We start from the raw sequence: 17628 nt of genomic DNA, 5'->3' as shown, positions 1-17628 counted from the left end.
TCAGCAGAGTTTGTTAACCAAAAGCCTATCCACTGTATATTTCCTTCATATATAGTTGATCTTGAGAGCACGGCCCCTAGTGTTCACCAAGAATCAGGGTGCAAGATGCATCCTGACCAGGTGTGTGGTGTGGGAGCCGGGCACTGTGCTAAATCTGCTGGTAGTGGTGCTGCTTTACGTCTACACTCTTGTGTGATGTATGCAGGCATATATGAATGAATATAGGAATGATGAGGCAAGAAGGGATGAGCAGTTGGGTAGATGACAAATATATAGATGGAGAGATGGGAAACAGCCAGTTTATCATCCATCCATCCATCCATTACCCAAACCGCTTATCCTGCTCTCAGGGTCGCGGGGATGCTGGAGCCTATCCCAACAGTCATTGGGTGGCAGGCGGGGAGACGCCCTGGACAGGCCGCCAGGAAAAAATCTTTACACAAAAAGGCTGCTATAATTACTTCTTTTTTTTCATTTTTAGTGAATATCTTGGACTACTTGTGGCAGAGCTGTTTTCTGCTGCTGGAGCCTCCTGAACTGATGTGAGCCGAACGGACCACAACTGGACTAGAGGAAACTGACTTGTACTGGGATGAGCTGAGCTGTGCTGAGAAGAGTTGCGATGGATTTAATGAAACAAACTAAAAGTAAATTGAAAAAGAAAACTGCAAGGATGTTAAATTGACTGTGTTGTTTTAAGCTGTGCTAAAATTACTTCAATTGATCAGATTTTAATATCAATTAAACAGAGTGCAACTGATTCTGCTGACTTGCACTTAAGTTGAAATGTATGATGATATACAGCAAGTTCACGTGGACCCTTGTTTGCTGTGCACTCATTCACCCACATCAGGTGATACCCTGCAAGGTCAGCAATTGGCTCCTGTCTCAGACCTTCCCAGAGGTGATGGGTTGAGTGACTAGACACTCTGCATGTGATCTCTGCGATGAGCTTCCACCCCAGCAACTCTGCTCTCCCCAGCAATGCCCTCCAGCTCCTCCTGGGGGATCCCAAGGCATTCCCAGGCCAGAATGGACATTTAGTCCCTCCTGCGAGTACTGGGTCTACCCCGGAGTCTCCTCCCAGTTGGTCCTCCTGGACCAGTCTGCGATGCCGGAAGTCGGCACGCCCCGGTCCTCGCCTTTGCCTGCCGCCCAGCCTGCATTGCACCCTATGCCAATGCTCATCCCCGTGGGTGGACACACCCAAGTGTGCTACCAAGTGTGCAAGCACTTACACTTACACCCAGCTTCATGAAAATAGAGACCAAAACACACAAATAATTTCAAAAGCAACAGCAACAAGTTAAATAGATTAGAGCAAATACAAAGTTAGTTGGGTTGACTGAGTCATAATTTCACTTGTCATAATTAAATAGGGCTGTGAATGTGTCAACCCTACCTATGATGGCCTGGCGGCCTGTCCAGGGTGTCTCCCCACCTGCCGCCCAATGACTGCTGGGATAGGCTACAGCGCCCCGTGGCCCCAATTGGGATAGGCGGCTTGGATAACTGACAATGGATGGATGGATACAGGGAGCTGAATCTATCAAACATGTGCTCTCCGCTGCAGACAATCCATCATGTTTACACAGTCATATGGCCGACAGCGGTGTCAATGGTTGACATGTTTGGGGAGCGCTTCTGCTGACTCGAGTCTCTTTAAGCTGCTCTAAATGACAGAGTACAGTTTTGAATGTATGCTTGCTCCACAGACACACATTGCCTTTGTAGTCCTCAGTGTATTTTAGAGAGAACTGATAAGACGTGTATTCTAGTTTACTAGGGGCAAGCGTTTCATGCCACACAGTGCACATGGCTCTATGGTAAACCACATCTGTACAGTGCATTTGGTGTCTCTGCACTGAAATGTGCCGCAATCCTTAGGTGAAGATCCTATTAACTGATATTTGTTTCGTACAGGGATTATACTGGCACATTACACGCCACCTTATCAGAATGCTTTGCAAAAGTAATAAACTGAGACATTTTGACAACGAGGTACAGTTTATTTTCAAAACAAAAAAAAAGCGTAAACATGAGTGGCGACAAGATCAGAGTAGCCTGTGAGTTCTTTGTGATATCTGGGGGGAATGGTTGGGGGGGGGGGGGGGGCAGGGACATGCATCCTTTATTTCCCACCCATGTGCAACATGTGTGTGGACAAAAGTGCTTGGACATGGAAGCATTTGCGACTGCACACCCATGGCAGAGTTCAGCCGACACGGGCGTAACGACCGCAGAAAATTACAGAACATCAGATCTGTACAGAAATGCAAGGTTTCATACATTTCAGTCAATGAAATGAAGCAGTTTATTTCAAAACCTGTTCCGAGTGTGCAAGTACTATTTCGGAAATCTAACTGATCATAAACATTAAATGTCATATTGAGAGATATTTCATTGCTTTCCTGTCTGGTTCAAAATGTGGTTGCATTAAATACATCTGGGTATGGGTATTTGATACTTTACTCCCAACACGACTCACTTAAAACATTCATTCATTTATCCAGACTTCTTACCCTGCTCTCAGGGCTGCTAGAGCCTATCCCAACAGTCACTGGGCCACACACACACACACACACAGGGACAATTTAGTACAGCCGATTCACCTCACCTACATGTCTTTGGACTGTAGGAGGAAACCGGAGCCCCCGGAGGAAACCCACGCAGACACAGGGAGAACATGCAAACTCCACACAGAGGACGACCCGGAACGACCCCCAAGGTTGGACTATCCCGGGGCTCGAACCCAGGACCTTCTTGCTATGAGGCGACCGCGCTAACCACTGCGCCACCCACTAATATATTACTCAACCCAACATTTTTTTCAAGTAATAAAAGCAAGTTCAGCTTTGCAATTTGCCACAATTCCTACCTACAACAGCCTTTTTGAGTGCAAAACAAATTTAATTCCATTTGCCAAACTGTGACAAAACCCATCACTATATTGTTCATTAACATCTGGGCACCTCTATGTTTGTGTCCACTGGCAGACCTTTGACGGACAGAGATGTCTTCTTCTCTTTAGACCATCCATATTCTGTACGTGTGAACAGGTGTTAAAGATTAGGTTGTTACAGATATCACCTTTTAAATTCTTGAAAAACAAAAACACATCCAACAGACTTTTAAATGACTTGTTTTGTTATCAAATAGCAGGTAAATCAATTGTTGGTAGGATTGAAGAGATTAGATTAAACATATAATTAATTAACTAACTAAAACTAATCAATTAATTAATCAATTAAAACAAATAGTAAAAAGAAATGTTAATGACAAAGTTAGAGCTGCAGAGAGTTGTCTGAGTTTGGCAGTCAGATGATCATCACAAAGTAATAAAGCACAGTTGACTTGGGAGGATTATGTGCCACATGAGGGTACATAACAATGCCGGCATACAGCAAAAACAAGGTGAGACAACGACAGTAAAATCTTGATACAGCCAAGAAAAGAACATGTAATTCAACCCCCAAAACAAGCTCAAAAACAGTGGGTAGGAGAAGTAACTAGTCCTGTCTCAGTCAGCAGCCCCGTTCTAGACACACAGCCTTTACCAGTTTATCAGAACAGACGGACGGGTTGCATTTTGTCTCCCTAAGCCATACCCTTATTCAAACAAAACATACCCAAACATGATATGCTCAGGTGGAAAAAAAAAAGAAAATATCCGGGTTAGTGTCTTAAGGCACCGGGGTTGTATTATTAACAGGGTTAATGTTAATATCAGGTAGCAGATGAAAGCTGGTAATGATGTCTATCTTCTCGCTCACAGCCTTCAGGTCATCCAGTATTAGCCTGATACTGTGGGAGGCGTTTATGATGGCGCTTTGGGAAGTGTTGAGCTGAGCTGTGGCACCGCGCACCTATGACAATGACATTCATGGTAAAGTCAATACAATCATAAGCAAAGGTATGGAATTTAAAAGAGGCCTTCTCAATAGAATAAACTATTTGGTAATTATCACCTGGTGCAAAATGATATCCATAGGTTCTCTTAGTGTCACAGTGGAGACAACTGGCTTTATGCGCTACACTCTGAAATGCTGAGCCGAAACGCTATTAAAGTTTCATTACAGCAGTGTACCTGACAGAGGTTACAATGACACCACCGGGCAGAACAGAACTTATAATGATCTGTTCTCTGCAGGGCATTGCTGCGACCTTGTGCTACGACTGGTTGATGGCTGTGCTAAATTTCCAATACTACCATGGCAAAAATCTCTTTGAGGTTCTCTGTTATTCTGCTTTAAGTAATAAGGACTCAAGTCCGGGTGGCGTGGCGGTCTATTCCGTTGCCTACCAGTACGGGGATCGCCAGTTTGAATCCCCGTGTTACCTCCGGCTTGGTCAGGCGTCCCTACAGACACAATTGGCCGTGTCTGCGGGTGGGAAGCCGGATGTGGGTATGTGTCCTGGTCGTTGCACTAGCGCCTCCTCCGGTCTGTCGGGGCGCCTGTTCATGGGGGAGGGGAAACTAGGGGAATAGCATGATCCTCCCACGCGCTATGTCCCCCTGGCGGTCAGGTGAAAAGAAGCGGCTGGTGACTCCACATGTATTGGAGGAGGCATGTGGTAGTCTGCAGTCCTCCCCAGCTCGGCAGAGGGGGTGGAGCAGCAACCAGGATGGCTCGGAAGAATGGGGTAATTGGACGGGTACAATTGGGGAGAAAAAAAAGTAATAAGGGCTCAATATTTCTATTGCTAGGACCAGCTTGTTTTAGGGTTGTTTTTTTTTCCTAGATAGAAACACAGCAATTAAAATATCACAATTAATTCTGATAATGTAAAAAAAAGTATGTTTAATAATAGCAATTACCCACCTCGGGCCTTAATGAATTTTTACGATGTGACTCCATTACCCCTGTTGCTATAACTTTGCAATGCATCAGGCCTCATGCGATAACTTTCTCAGCTGCTTGCTTATTACAGTTAAGTTCTCGGGATCAAGAGTCATAGCAACAGATGTTGCAATGGTAGATGTGACACTCGATGCAAGCTTGCTCAAAGGAGGGTACAGTTTTTACATTTGCAGATATAATGACTATACCTCTCGGCTGGCATGGCCATACACCTGGCGTAGTGTCTGCCCCACATCAGTGCACAGTCGGCTGTTAGACTCTTGCAGTTTCTGCTGCAGCAGGGTTTCACCTGTTGGAATCAACAACACATAGATATGCTAATTTACACATAAAATGATCATTTTAGAAGTTGGTGCAAGGAAAAGCAATGGGCGAGTGCAGGGAATGAAGAGAAATTTAAATGTAAAACTATGCTATGTTTGAAAATCTCTAAACTAGGCAAGGCAAACATCAGTACTATCAGCTACTGAGTGGTACTTCTCAGGGGTGGGATTATGTGGCTTATTATTTTGATTATAACTGAACATTTTACTTGAAGATATTTTCAGGTTGTCAGTGAGGGGGCTCAGTCTGTTCACAACAGACTATATAGAATACTCATCGTTCATTAGAAAGTCTTGATGCATGCTCAATAATCCAGGTAAGAAAATCAAAGAAGGTTGAATCAGTTCATCTTTATTGACAGATACATTTCATCACTCATCTAAGGGCCCTGACACACCAGGCTGTCAGCCAATGTCGGGCCACCAGTGTCCCACACCGTTGGCACTAGTCGGACCCCTGTCGGCAGCTTTTCGGCTGATTCAGCACGTTGAATTGGCGGAGCCCGCCGTTGAGAGAGGTCACTCTGATTGGCTGTTCAGCTTAGCGAATCAGTGCAGAACCCACATGCTAGTTGGCCGTCGGCTGTAGCCATGCGGTGTGTTCAAGTGCTACTTTGTGGCCCAGACAGCAGGCGATGTGAGGCGACGCAACAGTCGGCCTTCGTCACCGCTAGTCGGTTTGGTGTGTCTGGGCCCTAAGTGACCTAAACTGACTGCAGGTATTTCCACCCCTTATGAACAATACAGTACAATACAGTGCGTAACGACCGAAACCAACAACCAGTTTCATATGCAATATGGGTGTGACCATTGATCATGTGTACAATTCAGAGGAGTAGGGATTGTTGCAATCACAGCATTGTAAGATGGAGACAGATGTACTCTTCGGAAAGAGGAGCAGATCCAACAGACACTCACGTCGCGTCTAGATGAGACCACTTTCCAACATGTGACTGAATTCACGGAGAAGGCTCATCTAGCACAACACGAAAAGTCGAAAACCAGGCAGCAAAAGAAGTTCGACCTACTTGCTGCATGCCAGAGACCTCGGCAGACAACAGACAGCGTCCTCAACGACAGACAGAGAGATAGTTGCCAGACACGGCGGCGATGTGAACAAGTGGGTGAAGAATCTGTCCGACAGACAACCAGCACTGTGAAGGCGCCACCCTCCAACATCAGCAGAGATGAGAGGAATTCTCTCATGACTCTCAGTAAGGACAAACACATCCTCCTCCTCCAGGGGACAAAGGTAGATGCACTGTTGTATTAAACCAGAAAGACTATCATGAAAGTTATGATGTTACTTAGCGACATGAATACTTATGAGCCTCTGAAATGAGATCCAGGCAATGGTTACAAGAAAAAGGTGATAGATTGCATGAAGCTGTTAGCATGAAGCTGTTAGAACAGGACAATGCTACTGACAGAACTTTGTACCACAGATTATACCCAGGGGAAGCTACACCTAGTCTGTATGGTTTACCCAAGATACATAAACAGGATGTGCCATTACAGCTTGTTGTTAGTATGACTAACTCAGTCACCTATAACATCTCTACGTTTCTGGCATTTATTCTTAACCTGTTGGTAGGCAGTAATGAACATCACATTCAGAACACAATGGATTTTGTGGATAAGGTGAGGGACATCATTACGGAGGGGGATGAAACAATGGTCTCCTATGATGTTAAGTCTCTCTTCACTTGCGTTCCTGTTGATGACATAAGGACCCCACCCTTAGCAACAGGATCACGCTTAACACTGACGAAGCGTGTCTACTCCTGAAGCTGTGTCTTCAGTTCACATACTTCACATACAGGGGGCAGTACTATAGGCAGAGAAATGGGTGCGCTATGGGTTCCCCAGTCTCACCTGAAGTGGCCAACTCCTATATGGAGGAAGTGGAAAAGAGGCTCTGATGTCCTATCCAAGGACACCACCTAGCCATTGGTTCAGATTTGTGGACGACACCTGGGTTAAAATTAAATCTGAGGATGTACCACGTTTCACCGACCACATTAACTCGGTGGACAACCACATCAAGTTCACCAGGGAGGATGTGAAAAATGACACGTTGGACTTCTTAGACTGTGAAATTGTGATTGGTGATGGGGGACATTTGATTGATGGTGTTCACTGTAAACCAACACACTGATCAGTACTTAAGGTTTGACTCTCATCATCCACTGGAGCACAAACTAGGAGTCATCGGGACGCTGTACCACCGAGCTGACAACGTCCCCACCGACACAGCAGCGGGGGAAGGGGGAAAAAAATCAGACAAGCCCTGGTTAAGTGTGGTTATCCTAACTGGTAATTTGTCAAAGCCAGGAAGACACCCAAACAGTGCACCAGCCGAACGGAGAAGGAAACAACTGCCTAAGTGTAAACCAGTGGTGATTCTGTATGTGGCAGAGCACATCTATCGCCATCTTACAATGTTGTGATTGCAACATTCCCAAATCCTCTGTGAATAGTACACATGATCAATGGTCACACCCATATTTGCATATGAAACTGGTCATTGGTTTTGGTCGTTAGGCACTGTATTGTACTGTGTTGTTTATAAGGGGTGGGGATAACTGCAGTCAGTTTAGACTGAAGATGTCACTTAGTTGAGTGATGTAACGTATATCTGTCAACAAACATTGTATCCAGATGAACTGATTCAATCTTCGTTGATTCATTAGAAATTTAGGGGCATGCTTGTCTGGGGTTGAAACCTGGATGTTATCTAACTTCTTGCTCCTTAACGCCAACAAAACAGATATGCTGTTTATTCGCCCAGTGAGACATAGGCATCCGTTTGAGAAAGCACAGTTAAATTCTGATAAATCTTTGATTTTCCAGAGTTCCTCAGTACATCTCTTTTTGTGTTAAACATAAGAGAAATAACGAAGACTGCTTTATTCCACCTTCAAAATGTAACTAATCTCTGATCCATTCTATTGATAACTGGTGCCAAAAACCCATGTTCATCAAGACTAGATTACTTGAAACATCATTTTCTCTGACCTGCCACATACCATCATCAAAAATACTCCAGAAAGTACAGAATGCCGCTGCTGGAGTCGTGACTAGTATTAAAAAGTTGGACCAAATTACACCCATCCAGTCCTCCATTTCTTGGCTCACTGTCCATATATACTAAATTAGATTTTGACCTCACAGAGCCTTATGTACCATCACATGCCCTCAAATTTCCAAGGCACAGGCCTCTTCCTAGTTCTCTTACCACACCCGTGTCATTATAGTCTTCTTGCTGACATTAGACAGGCTAATTTTGTAGTTTCCTTCAAATCTAAACTACAAAACCTACGTATTCTCATTGTTAACTAAGTGGTTTACTCTGAATTGGTTGGATTTGTTGATGCTTAGCCTTAATACCTCCTCCCTGGGAGGGTCTGAAATCTCAAAGCAAGGTTAGGTTAGTCTCTGTAGTTAGCACTAATCTCTGCTGTCTATTGTCCATTTCTGTGTCAACCTGTTTTTCACTGTGTCAATGAGACTATACACCCAGACCGATCAACCAAAACATTAAAACCACTGACAGGTAAGTGAATAACATTGATTATATTGTTACAAAAGCACCTGTCAAGGGGTGGGATATATTAGGCAGCAAATGAACAGTCAGTTCTTGACGTTGTTGTCTTGGAAGAAGGAAAACTGGGCAAGCGTAAGAATCTGAGCAACTTTGACAAGGGCCAAACTGTCATAGCTAGATGACTGGGTCAGAGCATCTCCGAAATGGCAGGTCTTGTGTGGTTTCCTGGTATGCAGTGGTCAAAGCGGTCCAAGGAAGGACAACCGGTGAACTGGCAACAGGTTCATGGGCATTCAAGGCTCACTAATGCACATGAGGAGCAAAGGCTAGCCTGCCTGGTCTGATGCCACAAAAGAGCTACTGTAGCTCAAATTCCTGGAAAAGCTAATGGTGGCTAGGACAGACAGGTGTCAGAACACAGTGCATTGCAGCTTGCACTGTGTTCTGACACCTGGGACTGTGTAGCCATAGACCGTTCACAGTGCCCATAATGTCCCCTGTCCACTGCCAAAAGCACCTACAGTGGGCACGTGAGCATTAGAACTGGACCATGGAGTAATGGGAGAAGGGGACCTCGTCTAATGAATCACGTTTTCTTTTACATCATGTGGACGGCCGGGTGCATTTGTGTTGTTTACCAGGGAATGATATGGCACTGGGATACAGTATGGGAAGAAGGCAAACCAGCGGAAGCTAGTATGATGCTCTGGGCAATGTTCTGCTGGGAAACCCTGGGTCCTGGCCTTCATGTGGATGTGGATACTTTGGCATTTACCACCTACCTAAACATTGCTGCAGACCAGGTACACCCCTTCATGGCAAGGGTATTCCCTGATGGAAGTGGCTTTTCATCAGGATAATGCGCCCTGCCACACTGCAAACATTGTTTAGGAATGGTTTGAGGAACATGACAAAGAGTTCAAGGTGTTGCCTTGGCCTCTAAATTCCCCAGATTTCAATCCAATTGAGCATCTGTGGGATGTGCTGGAAAAACAAGTCCAATCCATGAAGGCCTCACCTCACAACTTACAAGACTTAAAGGAGCTGATGCTAATGTCTTGGTGCTAGATACCAGAGGACACCTTCAGAGTTCTTGTGGAGTCCAAGCCTCGAAAGGTCAGAGCTGTTTTGGCGGCACGAGGGAGACCTACACAATATTGGGCAGGTGGTTTTAATGTTCTGGCTGATTGGTGTATAATAACAATATAATGTATGTCAATATAAATAAATTTGACTTATTATAGATCGTATAGTAAATGTACTACCACTACTATAAAAAACAAATTGTTCTTAAATATCAGACTTTTCTGCACACTTTATTTGGATATCTATTGAAAATGTTATTTTTACTAGTTACTACTGTGTTATGATGAACACCAGTACAATTCCTCACCATGTGGTCTGTGGGTAGGGCTTGGCCTATCTTCCACTACTGACTGTAAATCAGGGTGGTCTCTGACCACTATAAGGGGAGGCAAGTCTCTCCTCAGTATGTGGGTATGTTCCTTGCTGAATCCTGATGCATTGGCATTCCTTTGCTCTTGGTCTGTCCTCTCCAGCTCACCCTCACTGTCTGTCTCAGACGCCTCCCCGGTAACCTGAAAGCATTCACAGTTACAGAACAGTTGATTATCGATTGACGGGTGAGACACAGAGATGCATACTTTGAACCTGTACTTAGTATACAAATATGGACACAGGAACAAACACACAGTTTACCCTTTCTCTCTATTGAAAATACTCCTGTATCTACAATGTTTATTCTCACACATACTGGTGGACAGTGTCCAACGAAAAATCAAACAAAACGATTAAAAAAAACATTATCACACACACACACACACACACACACACACACACACACACACACACACACTTTAACAAACCATTTTGTCCTCTTATACACATGCACACAGCCTTGGTGCTTCTACCACCTGTGCACACACCACACACACCCTCACTCTGTCGACCTTGGCTCCCCCTGTGACAGTCTGTGGAGCAGGAAGGGAGGTGATGTAGACTTCATCGTCGGAATCTGTCTCTGACGCCTCACCCTGCACCACGATCTGGTACCTGCTTGACATAACTACACACACACACACACACACACACACACACACACACACACACACACACACACACACATTAGCTCTCCGATATTAGCAAAGCAGCGTCACTTTACTGCCAGACTGAATCTACCAACGCACAAGGAAGACATCACTGGCCCCGTTCTCTTCGAATCCGCAAACTTTGAGGCAGCTCACTGACAAAAATGCAACTTAATCCCACATCATGCACAGAATCCAACGAAAAACTGACAAACCTCTGCCAACGCTGTCAAAACCAGAAATCACATGAGCAGTGAGGAAGTGGCTGGTTTGATAAGAGCCAATCAGCGGCGACACGTATCACGTGATGTTGACGTTCCGTTCGCCCACTGGAGGAGCTTCCTGCTCCGCGGCGGTGACAGGAAGTGGCCTTTTGTTTACTCCGCGGAAATCCATTAGCGAGGTAGCAGCTGAACGCGATCACTCTAACCCGCGTCGTACTGCAGCGTTATAAGCACATTTGTCCTTTTACGCTACGATCACTTAAAGTGCATTTAAGTCAGTATACGAGAGAGAGGAATCTGTTGTTGGTTAACGTTAACTAACTTCAGGTCTTTGATATGTTTAGTGGATTAGCTTAATCAAGATCTAATTGGTGTACTTTCAGTATTGATAACTGAATATGTATTCAATGAAATTGTCTGCATGATTAATGCCAATCTTCCATGTTTAACCTTTAGGCCGTGCAAGTGCAGCTGCATTGTTTCGTAAAGATTGCCCTGCATAGTGAAGTCTGTGTGTGTGGGTGTGCTAGGATTGGCCAGACATGGCAGACGAGGTTCTGTTTGAGTTTCTCCATATGGAGATGGTGTCCCATGTTTACAAGGAGAGGCAGGCAAATAAAGCAGAGATGGACAACAAGGTATGGTAAACTGTCATATTGATCAGCTGATTAGTTCCCCACAGCCTTACACCACCGATCTAATCGGGATTTGTTATACAGTATGTGGGTTACAGAGACCAAAACGTTGGATCTGAACTTGTTGGGTCATCTGTTTTCCATCTACCAGAAGCCAGCTAACCTGAGTGGTTATTTGTTTCTAGATTTATCTATTTGCTGATGTAGTTACGAAAATGGAGGAGAGTAGTCATTTTTAATGAGGTATCAAGTCCCGGAAAACTCACCAAACAATTTGGACATATAAAGTGGGACAAAACTTAATCAACTTATGAAGCAGTTTACCAGCCAGCCAGTTTATAAACTAGTATCACAATCTACTAGTTGTACTATATTTCTCTAAATAGGACAGAGCTGTCTGTGTTTCCATCCTGGAGGGCATGGGTTTCAGAGTGGGACAGGGACTCATTGAAAGGTACGTTTGTGTGTGTGTGTGTGTGTGTGTGTGTGTGTGTGTGTGTGTGTGTGTGTGTGTGTGTGTGTGCGCACAAACACATGTCTGTCTGGCAATGTCTCTTCGAATTGATGATTGCTACCTTGCTCTTCCCTTTTCTCAGGTTGACCAGAGACTGTCCAAGCTTTAAGGATGACCTGGATATAATGAAATTCATCTGTAAAGACTTTTGGACACATCTCTTCAAGAGGCAGATCGACAACCTCAGAACCAACCATCAGGTACGATAAAGAGTACATTGAAACGGCGACCGTCGGGCGACTACCCTGTACAATAAGAAACAATATCAGTTGAAATGAAGAGAATTTACATTACAGGTGAGAGAACTGGCAACCTTCAGATCCTATTACCAAGTAAACACATTCTACAAGAAAATACAGTAGAATAGAGTTGGGCAAGTTGGGGTCCATTCAACAGGCACAATAGACATAATAGAATAGGGTAAGGAGGACACATGACCCAATGATGAAACATAACAACACATTGTTGAGTAAAATCTATATTATGTTCTTAGATCATTAAAAAAAAACCCACCAAACAATTGCACAATATTGTATTGCTATTTTTATTGATATTGATATTGATGGTTCTAATTTTTGGTGCCGGGGATTCATTTAAGTCTGGGCTCCAAGGTACAGTTTACTATTGATTGGTTGAAAATGTCACAACATAAAGGTTATCGTCGGCTGCGTTTTTGTCTACAGTGTAATATGCATTATTGACTTTAGTTTTTATATTCTTGTATTTATACTGTAGTGCCGTGTCCAAGAACTTTTCCCACGTGCGTGTGTGTGTGTGTGTGTGTGTGTGTGCATGCGCGCATGCACTCCTCCATAGGGCACTTATGTTCTCCAGGACAACAGGTTTGCTCTGCTGACTCAGCTCTCCAGTGGGAAACAATACCTGGAAGAGGCCCCTAAGGTGAGAGCATGCAGAAAGACACGTACACATGCACATGATCATAATGAAAAAATATGACTCATATTACGAGGTGGGGGCCCACTAGAAGGTGAAACTTGAAAGGTTTTTCATATTGATCTGTAATTTGGGCTTTAAGGACATTATGGCTTGAGTTAGTTTTTTATATATGTGTATTTGTTTTATCCTCTCCACAGTATGTGGCTTATACATGTGGTTTGGTGAGGGGAGCTCTCTCTAACCTGGGTCTAGAGAGCATAGTAACAGCTGAGACGACCCACTTGCCATCTTGTAAGTAGCTACTACTGGGATACACATCTCTATTTTCCCCACACTGTGGAACAGTCACAGTGGGCCAACCTGCGTGAAGGTAACTTCACCCCACTAATAACAAACAAGTAGAACAAAATTGCTGTGGATTCTAATTTGTAATTCTTGCATCACCATTGTGGACATGCTGATTCAGAAATGTTCCACCCTTCAGAAAATAGAAAAGGGGAAAAACACTTGGCGTGTACCCACAGCTGAAGTGAAGTACACATTTGTACCAAATGTCTTGCGGTACATTGCTATTAAATCGGATGCCTTCTCCCCTCCTCAGTTTTATTCTACTACCCCGCCGCTGTATATATTCTCATTTAGCAATCTCTAATTATCTTAATATAGTACTGCAAATGATTTGTGTAGTTATCTCAATTACCCATCAAGCAATTATGAACTTAAGCTAGTCTGCATAGTTGTCAGTCTTCAATAATTCCCTTAAAATTATTGTGATAAATCAACTAAAAGACAATATTTACCCTCTTCTCTTTTCCTGCCTCTCTGTTCTGTTCTCTTTGTCAGGTAAATTCCAGGTGGTGATTCAGAAGTTGACCTAAACTCTCTGCTGCCCTTATGGTCCTGAATGTAATATGAGAGGTTTCTGTTTTCCTTCCTCACCAGTACAACTTCTCGGGGAATTGACCACCTGCCTGATTTTCTGAAGCAGGGCCAAATGATGTTGGCCAGATCCTACTTGGCAACCTGTGCCTCATCACTGGGCAACCCAGCCAGGGCTCGCTATTGTTTTCCATTATTCCGTTTGAGCTAAAACAGTGTTTCCTTGATTCACTGATGCGGAACATTATTGCATCTTCTTTCCAGTATGGAGCAGATGGCAAAAAAAAAAAAAAAAAAAAAAACAGAAAAAAAAAACCAGAAAAAAAAATCCCAACATCAACTCAGCATCCCCCAGAAAAGGGGTGTTGAATTGTTCAGTAGCTGTGAACCAAATATTGGGAAGGTAAATTTCATGGTCTTTGCATTTACTCGGCAATGAATTGCTTTCCTTTTTGCCATTTTGCATCCCCCTCCAAAATTTTACTAACTGTTTACCAGAAGGTGTGCAAAATGACAGAAAAAAAAACCAGAAGCTGTGACGCTGAAGTGAAAATAAAGAGTAAACTTCGAAACAATGTGATCGGTAGTCTCTGGGATGGGACATTGCCATTGCTTGATGTTTTGCCCCAGTAATTCTTTCCCTGTTCTGTTATACGACCTGATGACACTGATCAAACTTAACTTAATGCTGAGTTTATAGTCACCAAAAACTCCTTGTTCCTACTTACGAAAAATCTGTTGTTTTTTTTAGTGATGTCTCATCCCAGCGTCAACCGCTGCAAATATTTTGTAACAAATTATTTTTGTACAGACAAGTTTATTTATTGACTTTTGTACAGCAATGTCATGTAGATTTTGGGAAGAACACAGAGTAAGGACATTTTTGTTAGATACATTAAACAACAGTTTCTGCCCCGCTCTCCCCCTTTACCACTTTATTTGTCCTGCTACTTTCAGTCTACATGCTTTCACATGGAGTAAATGTTTCAGTATAGATTAGTTTGGACACATTCGTAGCTACATCTTTGTTTATAGTTTGGTTTCTTGAATTGTGTTTTTAAGGCCAAAACGAGTCCAGGCCTGCTTCTAGCAAACCCCCTACATGGAAGGGTTTTTATGTTTTCATGGGTTTGGTGAACGGGCAAAGAGGATTTCTAATTTCTGTCCTGGCTGCAAAATAAGAACCCTAAGTATATGTTGGTATTTATATGCATTCATATATCTGGGTGTCTGTGCAGATTTGCTTCATGCAGATTTTGAATTTTCTCTGAATGAATGATATTCATCAAATAGAGCAAAAGTTCTTCAAATGGAATAGTACAAGTTTTTTTTTCTGTTATGGAATTCATGTCCATAGATGAAATAAACGACGATAATGTTGATTCATTCATTATGTGTGCCTGCTTTTTCCAACTCGGGGTTGAGGCGGGCTGTTTTCTATCCTAGCAGGCATTGGGTGGAAGGCAGTGAGACACTCTGGACAGGTCGCTATTCCATCACAGGGTCCACATACGAAGCCACTCACACCTATGGGCAATTTATAGACTCCGGTTCACCCATCATGCATGTCTTTGGACTGAGTGAGGAAATCCATGCAAACACAGAATCGAAACCAGGACTTTCATGCCATAAGGGGGACAGTGCTAACCCCCAAGCCACCATCATGCCTGCAATAATGAGCATCCAAATTCAATTTGCTTGGATTATTAAAACTGGATAAGGCATGCAATTTGGGGGTGTATATAAAGTAAAGAAGAAAGCAGCAAAATAAGAAGCTCCATTATGGTTAAAGGTTGTATCCATTAAGTATATGTAATCCTGACATTAAAATCAACTAATGAACAAAAACAAGCATAATGTGGCTAGATGCTGTTCGCATTTGTTACCACTAGAGGGACACAACTATCCTCAACTTAATGCCTGCTTACTGAGCGCCACTTAGTGCCTTCGCACTGGTTCATTCCAATATGCCCTGAGTCAAGGCGCAGTGTTTCCCAAAGTTGTTTTTTTTTTTATTATCATGGGGACCCACTTTTCAAAAGCCTCAAACCATCGCAACCCAATTCACAACAGACCCTATCTATAAATCGTGAGAAAAACGAATTTCTGTATAAATGAGCATTTTGCACCACCTTATATCATCTTGGATAGGTAAACCAGCCATTTTGAAGAGATACAGCTGATAAATCACAACTTCATTTCATGCACGTGTTATTGAAAACATGTTAAATACTTTAAAATGAGGCCAAATAAATACATCTAGGCAGAGTTAACATGCTATCTCATTGTTTTTATTTCTTCTAATCAGTAAAACAATTACACATTTTAAATAATTTATAAATGAGACAAACTAAGTGCATTCAGGCGGAGTTAATTGATTTTTTCACCCTCTCATCAGTAAAACAAACAGAATGTACGCTAGCCTTTCATATTAGATTCAATGTTATAAGTACAATTATCAGAACAATACATTCAGTACTATCAAAATAATGCCTCTTATTAAAAGTTTTTTAAACTTTTTTTTAAGCTCGTGCCTATTATCAGAAGAACGGATAGGCTTGTGTTTAAGCCCAATTATTGTTATCAAACAGTCAATCAATCAGTCACCAATCAGTTCGTCAACCACATCAGGTCTGTTCCACGTCAAATCTCATTAGGCCCATTATGTGCCATTTACTTATCCTGAATATGATCTTTTACGGCCTTCTCCAAATATCCAGTTGTGCATGTGAATTTTACTTTCACCTTGCTAATGTGATGAGCAGCGAAGGGCAGTATTTCAATTAGATGTATTTAAAATACGTATTTAATTACTTTTGAGTATTTGTAATTTGTATTTTGCTTGACAGAAAAAAGATGTGATTTGTAACCTTATACTTTAAGAGCTTGTACTTAAAATACATTATTTAATATAGGTCATTTTATTCTCAAATAGGACACATTTTTATCCTCAGGTTTAAACTGTAGGGGGGGAAAACTGTAAAACAATTAGCCTGTGAAAACAATTAGCAAGTGAATCACGTGACATGTCCTGTCAGGTCCAGCAATGCACTCATTGTGAACTACCGTATTCTATTTGTGTTAATAATAATAATAATAATAATAATAATAATAATAATAATAATAATAACCTTTATATAACATTTTTCTAAAACAATGTTGCAAAGTGCTTTACAAAGAAATAAAACCAGGCAAGGCAAACATAAGAGTAAGACCAAATAAGTAAGAGTAAAAATAAAAACAGTATAAATAAATAAAAACAAATATCAAACATTTGTAAAAGCTTTCATGAAAAGAAAAGTTTTAAGACAAGATTTAAAAGAAGCTCGAGACTTGGTTTGTCTTAGTTCAGCAGGAAGAGCGCTCCATAGTGTGGGGGCTCTAACAGCAAAAGCCCGATCACCCTTTGTAACAAACCGAGACCTGGGAATAACCAGCAGGGCTCCATCTGCAGATCTTAATGATCGAGAGAGCGTATACCAGGTCAATAAATCACAAATGTATGTAGGAGCAAGCCCATTTAAAGCCTTAAAAGTGAGCAATAACATTTTAAAATCAATTCGAAATATAACAGGGAGCCAGTGTAGGGAGGCAAGCACAGGAGTGATATGGTCGTGCCTCTCTGTCCCGGTAATGAGC

General features: G+C 42.5%; 2 protein-coding genes across 7 annotated transcripts; one reads left to right on the top strand and one right to left on the bottom strand.

Annotated features, from left to right (window-relative positions):
• Nucleotides 1-2037: 2037 nt before the first annotated feature.
• On the bottom strand, nt 2038-11101 carry bloc1s3 (biogenesis of lysosomal organelles complex-1, subunit 3). Of its 6 annotated transcripts, none has more exons than XM_056283600.1 (5): nt 11056-11101; nt 10688-10818; nt 10126-10330; nt 5051-5151; nt 2038-3866 (listed from the first exon to the last, which is right to left on the bottom strand). In XM_056283600.1, exons 2-5 carry the CDS (start codon nt 10814-10816, stop codon nt 3684-3686), a joined length of 618 nt encoding a protein of 205 aa, XP_056139575.1. In that variant the 5' UTR covers nt 10817-10818; nt 11056-11101; the 3' UTR covers nt 2038-3683. The 6 variants fall into 6 exon arrangements, with proteins under 6 accessions (XP_056139575.1, XP_056139579.1, XP_056139573.1 ...); XM_056283604.1 differs by having other exon boundaries at nt 10703-10818; XM_056283598.1 differs by having other exon boundaries at nt 10940-11068.
• Nucleotides 11102-11277: 176 nt separating this feature from the next.
• trappc6bl (trafficking protein particle complex subunit 6B, like) lies at nt 11278-15335 on the top strand. The gene is made up of 7 exons (XM_056283605.1): nt 11278-11338; nt 11595-11702; nt 12086-12153; nt 12296-12413; nt 13030-13113; nt 13308-13401; nt 13954-15335. Exons 2-7 carry the CDS (start codon nt 11607-11609, stop codon nt 13986-13988), a joined length of 495 nt encoding a protein of 164 aa, XP_056139580.1. The 5' UTR covers nt 11278-11338; nt 11595-11606; the 3' UTR covers nt 13989-15335.
• Nucleotides 15336-17628: the final 2293 nt, after the last annotated feature.

This window comes from Lampris incognitus, chromosome 7, assembly GCF_029633865.1.
Source record: "Lampris incognitus isolate fLamInc1 chromosome 7, fLamInc1.hap2, whole genome shotgun sequence".
Taxonomy (NCBI): Eukaryota; Metazoa; Chordata; class Actinopteri; order Lampriformes; family Lampridae; genus Lampris; species Lampris incognitus.
The sequence above is the reverse complement of the archived record's forward strand: the minus strand, read 5'-3'. Positions and strand labels throughout refer to the sequence as shown.